Source organism: Artibeus jamaicensis, unplaced genomic scaffold, assembly GCF_021234435.1.
Source record: "Artibeus jamaicensis isolate MK-2021 breed Jamaican fruit bat unplaced genomic scaffold, CSHL_Jam_final scaffold_474, whole genome shotgun sequence".
NCBI lineage: Eukaryota > Metazoa > Chordata > Mammalia > Chiroptera > Phyllostomidae > Artibeus > Artibeus jamaicensis.
Genome location: NW_026522046.1, coordinates 10,653,418 through 10,667,123, shown reverse-complemented (window position 1 = coordinate 10,667,123; position 13,706 = coordinate 10,653,418). Strand labels below are relative to the sequence as shown.

The window sequence follows — 13,706 nt, the reverse complement described above, 5'->3', positions numbered from 1 at the left end:
AGCCTCATTAACATAATCCAAGTGTTTCTTTGAAGTCTGGAAATTGTTTTCAACCTCCACAAACCTTTACACTGTTGTCCTTAAAGCAGCTACTTTCTTCCCTTTTAATTAACGAATAACTTAGCAGGTTTTAAATAACTGTGTCTCTATGAATGTAAGAACTGGAGTAAAGCAACTCAAATCCACTTATTGGAATAACCTGAGGAGTCAATAAGTCCTTTCCAACCAGCTTTAGACAGTTAATTAGAATAGATATGTACCTTTCATCTCCCCCTTTCTGCATCATCCTAAAACAGCAGAGCCAGGGTGCAATGCTAGAATAATGGCATGCAGTCTGAAAAGTACCCTAAGTACACTAAATCACTGCAGCCCCTTTCACTTGGAATGATTTCAAAGCACTTATAATATATTTGGTGTGTCTATTCAATGCTGGCTAATAACCAGTAATTGGCCAGGAACCCAGTCATTTACTGCTTTACTTTGACTCAAATTTGTGCCACTTTTCTTTGTCTACTCCACATCCCCAATCATTTGAGGGGTGATTAAAGTGACCAGAGTGGATGTGCAAATAACTTCCTGAAAGTTTAAGCCAATCCTCATTTTTATGAAGTGGTTTATTCAATATAGATTACAATTCTTCTTATTTTCTGAAGGTGGATTTATTTTCATACTAATGAATTTAACCTCTATTCTATATGTTTTTAGTTAAATTTATTTGGGTAATATTGATTAATAACATTCTAGAAATTTTAAAAGTACGACATTATAATTCAACATCTATATATTCTACTGCTGCTCATGACCCAAAGTTTGGTTTCCTCCTGGTACCATATATTTGGCCCTTTACACACTCCACCCCCTTCCTACCCCTCTTCCCCTCTGGTGACCACCATTCTGGTGTCTGTGAGTTTGTTTTTGTTTTGTTAGTTTGTTACTTTTGTTTTATATTCCATATATGAGTGAAACAATGTAGAACTACCATATGATCCAGCAATTCCTCTTTGTGGTGTATGCCTGAAAAAATATGAAACCACTTATTCCTAAAGATATATGTACCCCTATGTTCATTGCAACATTATCTATAAGAATGAAGCCATGGGAATAATCTAAGTGCTTATGAATGAATAATGGATAACTGGACAAAAAAGATTATTTTTATACATATAATATTTTTATATAAGATTGTATATAAAAATGTTACAAATGGCAATATTTCATCTTTTTATGGCTGAGTAGTATTCCATGGCCATATATATATGTGTGTGTGTGTGTATATATATATATATATATATACACACATATACATAAATTATTTTTATAAGATTGGCCATATATATGTATATATAAGAATATATATATATATATGGCCATGGAATACTACTCAGCCATAAAAAGATGAAATACTGCCATTTGTAACATAATGGATGGATGTTTTAAAGTTTTATTTTATTCTCATTCAAGGGCATATCCATTGCTTTTTAGAGAGAGGGGAAGGGAGAGAGAGAGAGAAATATCAGTGCCAGAGAGCAACATCTATTGGTTGCCGCCCATAGATGACCTGACTGGGGATCAAACCCACAACCTAGGTGTGTGCCCCAGCCAGGAATCAAACTGACAACACTCCAGCCTACTGAGCCACAGTGGCCAGGCAACATGGATGGAACTTGAGACAATTTATGCTTTAAAGCTGTTTAAAAAGGAACATAAATAACTATTTTTATTGTATGTTTGTCTAAATAACTTTCAATATATAAGATCCAAGACACTGAAAGAGCTAGCAGATTTAACTTCTAAATTTTTCTAAAACCTTTTAGGACATCTATTTGGGTGCATCTATTCATTCCTGACATTTATCCTAAGAGACCAAGGGTGGAAGTATGATTTCTTGCATTCATATTGGTTACCAAACCCCTGACATCTCCTATGGCCTCTGTCCCTTCTATCTCTGACACGGGCTGAGGGTTATAGAAGGAGCACTATTCCCAGACCTGCTCCCAGAAAGTCAGCACACAATGACTTACAACGTACTTAGATTCATTCTTCAATGTACTGAATCACAAAATTTTGGAGCTGAGGGAGTTCTCAGAAGTTATCTATTTTAAATGTGTTGTTACAGATTAAAAACAACTAAGCCTGGGAAAAGTGAAGTGACTTTCTCAAAGCCACACAGCTAGTTAGGCAAAATTGGGCTTATAACCAACCATTGACTCTGAGTACAAGCCCTGAGTTTTTTGCTCAGTGTTGTCTGCAGACCAGTGATATCAGCATCCTACAAAAGAATGTTAGAAATGCAGAATCCTGGGCCCTGCCCCAGACCCACTGAATCATATTCTACATTGTAGATCCCCAGGGAATTTGTATGCACATTACAATTTGAGAATCACCGGGCAAGACCAGAATGTGTCTTTCTCCAAAGAGCACGAGAACTAGAAGCAAGCAGATGTTGGTTGGAAGCATGAGTCCAATTCTTCTAAATGTGACAAATATCCCAAACTCCTGGAAGCATCATTTGTAATCTGGAAATATTAACATTTCCACCTTACATGGTTTTTATGTGTAAGGTTTTATACATATGTCATTTCGTGACATGTGTATAAGATACAGAGTAGCTCATATTATATCCATCTTCCTGCTTACAATTAATATTGTGTTCAACCTAAAGGAAAGCCAAGAGTGACAGTGAAACCATAAAGGAATCACCACCCTTCCTTTCTTCCTTTGTCCTACTTGCTAAATATCATTTTAAATTTTATATGTAATTCAGATTGCTAGGATATTTAATGTTTATTACTCCCTAGAAGATAATTATTACATAGAAAGTAAATAATAATAGCTAACCACTTTTAGTGCCATTCTGAGAGATAAAAGAAGGTATCCCTAAGTCAGCCACAACCAAAAGAACACAACATTCCTGTAGTAGCTTGGCTCTGGATCCTGTGAACCTGGCCTCAAGGAGCCAGGGAGTGCCTGCTGCTACGGCTGCTGTCACTTTCTCAGACGCTCCACTGCGAGGAGGCAACCCCACAGCTCTGACAACAGTAGTGCACATTTAAAAGATAATGCTCCGTCCCCAAAACGCCACATCTGTCAGCTTCGAGGAAAACATTTTGCAGAAGAAAGGGGAAAAATTTTTAGTATCCAAATCTGAACCAAATTTTTGGAAAAATACTGTATACTACAGTGTGACACCATACTATACCATAGTGTCAAACCATGCCAAAACTATCTTCTTGGAGGAGGCATTTTGGAGGAAATACGATGTTAACCTCAATTAGAAAACCATGTTGCCTTAAGGCAGAGGCTCTCACCTCCAGTGGTGCTTTAGAAACAACTGGGAAGTTTTAAAAACACGGCACATTTGCGGGGGGGGGGGGCATGCTTCAGTGTTTTTATAAGATTCCTAGTTGATTTTAATGTGCAGCCAAAGTTGAGACCCGCTGCCCCACAGGAGCAGAAACCTGATGTTATTTAAAGGTCAGTCCACTGAGAGTTATTGGTTGTTGTTGATATGGAGTTCCCAGAATTTAAAGCAATGCACTGAACTTCAGTGTGTACCTCTTTTAGGTCTTTTCATCATTCCTCCAGGACTTCCACCATAAGGGAAGAAGCTCCTGGACCAACATCCTCTAAGATGTTTATATGGACCAGTGGCCGGACCTCTTCATCTTACAGACACGATGAGAAAAGGTAACTGACAACCCAGACAGGATACCAATGGAAAAGCACTGGACAAATGAGCTGCATGTTTTGCATGTGTTAATGTAGGCTAAGCTCTATGTCGAGGGAATGGGCTTTCAGACTTTTTGCCCTTCCTTCTCAATGCACTCTCCAGGCTCACTTTCACCACACAGCTTTGCAGTGTCTGTCCCTGTGAGAAACGCCCTTTGCACATGCACACCTACTCATCTCTTAGCATACTCCATCTCTGCCTTCAGATACCCATTCAGTCAGAACCTCCCTCCATCCTCTTGATCAGCACAGACTATGTTTTACTCTCCATTGAATTTCTAGCATCTACCACTATACCTGGCTTATAGACAATGCTCATTACTTACAGAACTGAAATGATGACTACTGCGTTTCAAGGCACTAGACACATGGTAGGGAAGGAAAGCAGTAACAGTGAGAGAAAAAAAGAAGAGGGACAAGTCTGTGGAACCCTCAGATTCCCTGCAACAATAGTCTGGGGTAGGGGAGAAATGAGGGAATAAGAAAAAAGGTTAAAGGGCACTGGCAGTGTTAACGAAAAATAAAATGACAAATACACAGCTCAGTCCAGCCCTCCCACATGGGTGAATGCATACATAAAATTCTCTGGCCACTTTTAAATATGTTTTCTTCAGTGTCTCTCTCTTTTTCATTAACCTTTCACTATTACTTAAGTTTGGTAAAACTTACTTTTAAACAAAAGTGTCTATACTAGTATTTTGCAACATAATCACACCTCACCTACCTGCAGATTGCGATAGAAATCAGGATTGATAAATTGTGCTGGAAACAAGAAGAAAGACCTGAGGGAAGATTATTAGAATGTAGTTTGAAGAGCTAGTACTTTTATTTTTTTTAATCTGTATTTCCATACAGATAAGAGCCTTTGAAAAAATCTGAAAACAAAATTGTTCTTCAGAATAATTATATATTACAGCAAAAATCTTGAAGCAACTTTAATATTCACAATAGAAAACCTGTCAAATTATTTTTAAATTAGTATTTTTAAATGTTTTGTCATAATATTAACTAAAAATCAGGTTGAAAAATTGCATACAAACAATTATTACAGCCACAAAAATACATGCATAAGAAAGTGCATGTTTTTCAATTCTCAACTTTCCAAGAGCTTTATAATATATTATCTTCATTTAAAAAAAATAATGACATGACGTTTGAGTAAAATCACAGTACAGAAGGCAACTAGTGTTAGAACAAAGTTCAAAAAAAACTCTGTGTTCATCATAATACACACAAATCAACTGAAAACTTACTGTCTTTGTTCATCTCTAGAATTTCACATGCTTCTCAATGTTTAATCAAGTTATTTTTCTACTTGCTTTCAAGCCAAGTTGAATCATCTTTTGGCAAGACCTATACTAGAAGACTAAAATCCCATGTGTCTTTTCAAAGTTCCATATTACATATGTACTTCCTTCATTTCCTTAAAAAACAAAAATCCACCACCAGCGATGGTGCAGCAGGGCAGAGATTTTGTCGCACTAGGAGAATTGTGACTGCCAGTGGCCAGCCCTTCCTTAGATTTTGAAGGCTTTGTCAGAGTAAGTAAAGTGAGACATATTTGTTTCAGATTCCACTTATTCTCATCAAAACAATTTGAGTGCATTTTGCTCTGCATATCTCTTCCTACGAAGGACTAACATTCAAGAACAATTACTGTGTACTGCATGTTTTACATGAACTGTTCTCTTTCCATGTATGAGATAGGAATTATTGTGCCCATTTTATAGATGGGGAACTGAGGTTCAGAGATTTTAAATAACTTCCTAAGGTCCAATAACTATCCAGTGTTGGAATCAGGGTTTGAACTCAAGGTCATACTCTCTCCCCTACACCCCACAGGTTGCATAGCGTAAAACATGAGATATTTGGAGAAGCAGTGAAAAGTCAAGCCCACAAGGCAAAAATGTTGTTAAGATAGAGTTGACAATAGTGATATTAAAGGAGGTAACAAACATATGAATATGATTTATTGGCGATACTTATAGAGTTAAATGGAGCAAATAATTAGCTTCACATTTTGCACTAATAAGATTTATGAAACTCTTAAATTACTATTTATCCTTTTTTTCAAAGTTTGATTTCAGTGACCATGGGATTTAAAATAATTAAAATATTGACTATAAATCAGTCATTTTCAGCAGGCTTTATTTAGAGAATGGGGATGCCAAGACTTATTAAATTAATGTGCATGGCATTGGCCTACAAAGTCAAGGGCAAATGGAAAAACAGCCAACAAATATAGAAGTAGAAATTTCCCCTAGGCCAGTATCTTTAGTTTGATGTTGGTTCATTTGCCTGTATCTTTCTTGACCACATTTTCATCTTCATTGTAGTAGCATAAGACTCAGAGTTTAAAACTGACTTCGAACAACAGCTGATGTTCTTGGCGGCAGTAATCATGGTTATAATGAAGGTGATGATGGCTGACAATGAATCTAGATCATTAAGGTCCTCAAGTTAACTATTCTGAAACAAATGAACTAGGTTGTGGGCAGCACTGCCCAGAACTGCTGGTCCTTGTTGCACCCTCAGTTCCTTCTCATTCAGCCAACCTGGCCTCTGTGTCTGGCTTCCCCAGCTGTGCTCCGCAGCAGTCCCAGAGGCCAGGCAGCCGGCATCCTTGGCTCCACTCCACGTGGCCTCTCCTGAGACCAAACTTCTCAGGATATTTGCTGCCCTGGGACTCCTGAAGAGGTGGAATATCAGGAGATAGTTTACAGACAGGTACAGCAACCAAGTGGAAGGAAAAGTCCACCGAAAATTCTGAAACCAAGTGTTTTAATGCTCAAGGGAAGTTGAACTCAATTTTACTCTTTGTTTATTATTGTAATTCATTGCCAGTCCTGATTATTCACTATATGCAAAACACTGTTCTTTATCCTTATCCTCCATTCCACGCACCCAGCAATATGAAAAAAAACTTTACTTTTTCCTTTTCTAATAAGTGCGCTTACATTAATCCCTAAATTTTAGATGGTAAAATAAAATAGCAGCAGGAATAACTAATTTAGAATTAGAAGAAAAGGTTATTGGCTAAAGACACAACAGCTGAGTATCAAATATTCTTCAAAGTGTTTTATTAAACACTAAACTGATATGAATAAATATGTGTCACATGTCGACATACTAAGAATAATGACATAATAAACATCTGAGTACGCTTCATTAAACTTTAAAACATCAGGGTTTTTGACACCCTTGAGGATGCTTCTCTAAAGGCATCATCCTTCCTATCCCAGCCCCCAGCCAGAGATAACCAGGGTCTGCCTTTTGTGTTTATTATTCCCTTGCTTTTCTTCATGGATCTTTCACATGCCACAAGATGTTGTTTACTTCTGAATGTTTGGAGAGTTTATATAAATGAAATCATAGCATAGGAATTGTTCTGCAACTCATTTTACCGAACTCAGTGTTCCTATTATTTACATGTGAGTAGCTGTGGCTCATTTTCTCTCTAGTTGTACGCCATTATGTAAATACACTGCCATGTATTCACCCAGTCTCCTGCTAATAGACATTTGTATTATTCTCAGTTCTTCTTCTACCAATAATGCTGCTGGAATACTTTTTACTGATGTCTCCTCGTACATGTGCAAACACTTCTAAGGATATATATCTAACTTGGGAACGGTTGGTTTGAAAGTACGCAGTTCCCACTTTCCCAGGTAATCCCATGGCCTTCCAGAGCAGCTCCAGATGCAGATGTGGTGCTACTGCCCTACAGCCTTGCCTAGAGTTTTCGGATTTTTAATTTTTATCAATTCAGAGGGTATTGTGCTTTCAATTCCCATTTCTCAGATTAGGAATAACATCGAGCCTATTTCTCTAGTTCTTTTTTCCCAAGTGCCTGTTCAAGAATGTGGCCCATTTTTTTACTAGATTGTTTGTCTTTTTCTTACTGATTTGTAAGAGTTCTTTTCTTTTGAAGATTTAAAAAAATCCTCACCCGAGGATATGCTTATTAATTATTTAGAGAGAGAGAAAGGGCAGGGGGAGAGAGAAAGAGAGACATCAATTATCAGTTCCCTCTCCTATGCTCCCCGACTAGGGATTGAACCATAACCTAGGTATGTGCCCTAACTAGGATCAAACCTACAACTGCAACCTTTTGATGTACGGGACAATGATCCAATGAACTGAGCCACCCACCAGGGCTCAGTTATAAGAATTCTTTCTAAAAGTTTATATTAACCCTTTGTCTGTTTATTGTGTGCAAATAGCTTCTCTAAAGAGTTTACACAAAGTTCATTACATTTATTCCTAAGTTTCTTTTTCTAATATTTAAATTATATTTTCTATTTTTGCAAGTATATAGGAAGGCAAATAATATATGAACTTTTTGTTTCAACTATGCTAAATTTTATCACTAATTCTAATAACTTATCTGTATATTCTTTTGTATTCTCTTCATAATTATATCATTGTTGAATAATACATTATTATTTCTTTTTTATCAGTAAAAATATTGTTTACCATTCTTTTGTTTTTCTTGTTTTATTACACTAGCTATAAATCATGTATAAAACAGATGACTTCTGGCCAAGATGGAGTCATAGGTAGATACACTTTGCCTCCTTGCACAATCAAAAGAAGGATAAAAACAAATTTAAAAACAAAAATACCCAGAACTGCCAGATAATTGAACTATATGAAAGTCTGATAACCAAAGAGTTAAAGAAGAAACATTTACCCAGACTAGTAAGAGGGGCAAAGACAGGTAGCCAGGGTAAAGAGGATTCACAGCAAGATGGTGGCCAGTGGACCAGGTGGTCCCACATTTTCATGCAGATAACCTGGGAGGAACAACTGGGGAGCAAGATAGACTGCACAAACCAGTGTTCCAGCACAGGGAAATAAAGCATCAAAACCTGTGACTGTAAAAATCTGTGGGGGTTGCAGTGATGGTGGAAACTCCCAGCCCACAGGAGAGTTCATTGGAGAGACCCAAAGAGTCCTAGAATGTACACAAACCCACCCACCTAGGTATTAGCACCAAAGGGTCCAATTTGCTTGTGGATAGTGGGGGAAGTGACTGAAAACTGTGTGAAAGCCAAGCAAGTGGCATTGTTCCCTCTCAACCCCACCCCCATATACAGCACCACATTGTAGCAACAAGGCTTGCCTCACTGTGGCAAATACCTGAGGCCCTACCCATTACTACATAGTAGGCAGGCTGAGACAAAAACATATGGCCCAGATGAAAGGACAGATCAAAGCTCCAAAAACAGAACTAAGCAATGAAGAGATAGCCTACCTATCAGATGCAGAGTTCAAAACACTGGCAATCAAGATGCTCACAAAAATGGTTGGGTATGATCACAAAATAGAGGAAAAAGTGAAGGCTATGAATTGTGAAATAAAGGAAAATGTACAAAAGACCAAAAGTGACGGGAAGGAAACTGAGACTCAAATCAATGATTTAGAACAAAAAGGAAGAAATAAACATTCAACCAGAACAGAATGAAGAAACAAGAATTCAAAAAAATGAGGAAAGGCTTAGGAACCTCCAGGACATTTTTAAATGTTCCAACATGAAAATCAAAGGGGCGCCAGTAAGAGGAAGAGTAAGAGCAAGAAATTGAAAATGAAGGAGAACTTCCCCAATCTGGCAAAGGAAATACACTTCCAGGAAGTCCAGGAAGCTTAGAGAGTCCCAAAGAAGTTGGACCCAAGGAAGCACACACCAAGGCACATCATAATTACATTACCCAAGATTAAAGAGGAGAGAATCTTAAAAGCAGCAAGAGAAAAGGAGATAGTTACTTACAAAGAAATTCCCACAAGACTATCGGCTGATTTCTCAAAAGAAACCCTGCAGGCAAGAAGGGGCTGGAAAGAAGTCTTCAAAGTCATGACAGGCAAGGACCTACATCCAAGATTACTCTATCCAGCAAAGCTCTCATTTAGAATGGAAAGGCAGATGAAGTGCTTCCCAGATAAGGTCAAGTTAAAGGAGTTGATCATCACAAAGCCCTTAGTATATGAAATGTTAAAGGAACTTATCTAAGAAAAATAAGAATATCAAAACTATGAACACTGAAATGATAACAAACTCACAACTATCTACGACTGACCCTAAAAAGCAAAAACAAAAGCAAACTAACCAAATAAGTAGAACAGGAACAGATTCATAGAAATAGAGATCACATGGAGCATTATTAATGGGGAGATAGAGGGGCAAGAATTGGGGAAAAGGTACAGGGAATAAGAAGCATAAATGGTAGGTACAAAATAGACAGAGTAAAGTTAAAAATAGTATAGGAAATGGAGAAACCAAAGAACTTATATGTACAACCCATGAACATGAACCAAGGTTGGGAGGGATGCTGGTGGGATTGGGGGTGCAGGGAAGAGAGGAATAAAGGGAGAAAAATGGGACAACTATAATAATATAATCAATAAAACATATTAAAAAACAAACATAAAATTAAAACAGGCAATAGTGAACATCTTTGATTTGTTTTTGTGCATCAAGTAGATTCTTTAAACATTTCATTAAGTATAAACTTTAGTATTATAATTAATTTCTCTATACTACTTATCACAGAAAGAATATTTTTATTTCTGATTTGGTAAGAATTTTTATCATGAATAGATTTAAAATTTTATAAGATATGTTTCTCTACATTTATTGCATTAATCTATGATAGTAACCCTTTAAAATGTTTATATAATATGTTACATTAATAGATAATCAAATGATGACAACATTATATTCCTGGATAGCCCCAACTTGGTCATGATGTGTTTTCACTTTTGTATATTGTTAGACTCAGTGAACTAACTTGGTTTTAAAATTTTACATTTATGTTTATGCAGTTTTCCTTTTTGTCTGATTTGGTCTGGGTACCAGATTTTGCTATATTTGAAAAATAACTAAATAAAAAAAATAAAATTAAAAAAAAAGATTTTGGTAACTTCATAAATAGATTTGGTTGCATTCCATCCTGTTCTCTCCTCTGAAATGATTTGTATAAAATAGTTACAACTCACCTATAAATATCAGAGCCAGGTATTTCCATTCAAAAGATATTTTAAATTTATGACTCAATTTTTTAATGATTTAGAACTACTTTGATTTTCTAATTACTTGAATCACTTTCAGTTAGATGAGAATTCAGTTTCAATGAGAATTTGCTGTATATTTTAGTAAATTATATATCAAAATTTTCAAATGTCTTGATTGCTATAGTTATTTTTAATATCCACTATTATCTTTCTAATCTATTCTGTATCTGTGCTTATGGTGTTTTAATTCATAATATTTGGTCTTCTCTATTTTTTTATTGATCAATCTTGCCAGAAGTTTGTCTATTTTATTAATCTTTTAAAAAATAACCTTTGAATTTATTGATTTCCTAATATAATTTATCTTCTATTTTATTTATTTTTGCTGTTTCTGATTTTCTTTTTCACACTTTATTTTAACTCACTAAGTTGAGTATCTAGCACATTAATTTTCAGGATTTCTTCTTATCTAATATAAACATTTAAGATTAAATATTTCTATCTCTGTATTGTTTTAGTTGCATGCTACTAGTTGTTCTGTAGTGTTTTTCTTATCATTCATTCTTAAATACATCCTAATTGATCATGCTGTATTCTATGACTGATGAGTTTTTGGAATTATATTGTTGTTTCCATAGATAGACTCACTCTATCTTATGTTATTTATTTCTACCATTGGTGCACTAGAGCCTAATAATATGCTCAATATAAAGGTTATACTCCTCAAAGGCTCTTTAGGTTATAAGGATCACCTACTTACCTAAATAATTCATGTAATTTTCTGTTTTCTTTTGTATTTTTCACTAAAGATTTATGAAATTTAATATGCTAATATATCAGTTAAAAATAAATAAGAATTAGAAATTAAGATACCAACAAAGCAAAGCAAGCAAAATAGAACCAGAGACATTGAAATGTGACCAGGGGAGGGGGGAGGGGATAACAGGGGAAAGGGGGAAAGGGCTTTCAGGAACATGTATAAAGGACCCAGGGACAAAACCAAAAAGGGGTAGGATCAAGGGTGGGACGTGGAGATGGGTGGGGTAGAGAGGAGTGGGGGGGGGGGGGAATGGAGACAACTGTACTTGAACAACAATGAAAAAGGGAGAGAGAAAAGAAATGAAGGTACCACTGGGAAATTGTGTGACCTGATCAGTTAAAGACAGGACTAAAAAGAATCAACTCCTGCTTTTGTTTCCATAATCCTGCTCTTACTCACAACCTCTTATTTTTAAAATATCACTCCAAGTGATATTCATTCCTCGGCAATGAATAACACTAGTTTCACAGACAAAACCTCTCATGCTCACGACAATATTAAGTGTGACTCATATGTTCCCAAAATCAGAAGCGCATTCACTCCAATGGAATGGTCGCTTTAAAAGACTGAAAACAGAAAGACAACTAAACTGATCAAATTGAACCATGTAAATATATACCTACTAGTTCAAAAAAAAAAGAACAAAACAATGGAATCTGAAACTAATAGAAGATGAAGATACACACATGAGAAGCACATTTCAAACACGCGGAGGGCTAGAAGGCTTTGGTGGACAGAAGGCAGACCCCTAGCTGCTTCGATGCCCCTCCCAGCTCTGCCATATGGGTTAGCAGGTTGAGTGGTGCAGGGCAGAACTCCACAGCAACTCCGCTCATTTCAGCTCAGCTGGCACTTAGCAATTCATTGCCCCACAGATCCATCCTCACGGGATCTAATAGAAGGCACTTTTCCTTGAAGTCTGAAAATTGGAGCTCTTAGTGCCTGAAAAGCTCAGTTTTTCTAGAAGGAATGCTAACTCTGTTGGTAGCAGAGTTCACTGATAGGAAGCCAGAAGCCAGGGGCCTGTTTCAGCTGTGGGTTCTCTGATTTATTTGGTTTCAGTAACCATTTAGCCTCCCAGTGCTTGCTATCTCAGAAATAAGCATATGTGTAGCCACTTCTAGCCCACATAAAAGGAACATACTTTGTGAGCTTATAAATGTAAGAGATTGAGCTTACAAAGATGAATGCAGACTGGCACTAGCTCTTGAGCAACTCAGTATTCAGTGGGCCAGAGAAGCATAAATATAGATATTCAGTATGCTAAGTAGTATAAGTTCCTGAAGCACTCTCTGCCAAGTGATTTCTGATATGCATAATTCTTCACTTCTGTCCACATCTTTCCTGTTTCTCTTCTCTACAACCTCTAGGTGTCTCCTTACCTCCCTACAGCTTCAGTGACCTTTGCTGACCTGCACTCTCTGCCCTCTGTGCGCTCCAGTACCCTAGCTGTCTTTTTGTTTTCCTGACTATGTAGAAAGTCTCATTAAAGCCCACGGTGTTCATCGTTACTTCTGGACACAAATGATGCCTAGATCTAAATCCTCATCACGCTGCCACTGCTTTCTTCCAACCCCTCTTTACATCGGAAATGCTGAGAGAGTTTCAGAATCAGTCACTTTGCATCCAAATGTAAAGCTTTCTAAACAACCAACCACACCAACATGAGTGGTGTTTCTAAAGTACAAATCTAATCATAGCACTTCCTTGCTTAAATTATTTTAATTGTTCCTGTAACTTCAGAAGACACACAAGTTCTTTTATCTCTGGCTCCTATCTAACTAGTTCACTGCCTGCCACTCCCCACCCAGCAGATCCTGGAATCCAACCACACTCAGCTACCCAGCTCCCTCCTACTCTGCTTGGATGTGCTTTCCCTTCCCAGTTGTTTGCTCATTGGAGACTCAGTTCAGTCTGTCACAGGGTCTGAACCATGCCTGCTTAAACCAAGTTATTATGGCCTCCAAGTGGCAGTCTTCCAAACCACCTTCATGCTAGTTAACAATAATCATAGCCCTGGATCAATTTATCTACCACTAACTCTTCAAGGAATGTCCAGTACAGTGATAGCCAATTTGCCTGAAGCCAATATGCAAAAAAATCATTTACCAGTCAATCATTTGATTAATATACCAAATTTGCTATG

General features: G+C 37.0%; 1 protein-coding gene across 2 annotated transcripts in view; it reads left to right on the top strand.

Moving 5' to 3' along the window:
• Positions 1-13,706, top strand: part of KCNMB2 (potassium calcium-activated channel subfamily M regulatory beta subunit 2) — a 231,347-nt gene that overhangs the window by 193,335 nt on the left and 24,306 nt on the right. For both annotated transcript variants that reach the window (XM_053658051.1, XM_053658052.1), the window contains exon 2: positions 3,565-3,687. In XM_053658051.1, coding sequence (XP_053514026.1) covers positions 3,632-3,687 — 56 coding nt within the window. In that variant the 5' untranslated portion in view covers positions 3,565-3,631. The remainder of the gene's footprint in view (positions 1-3,564; positions 3,688-13,706) is intronic.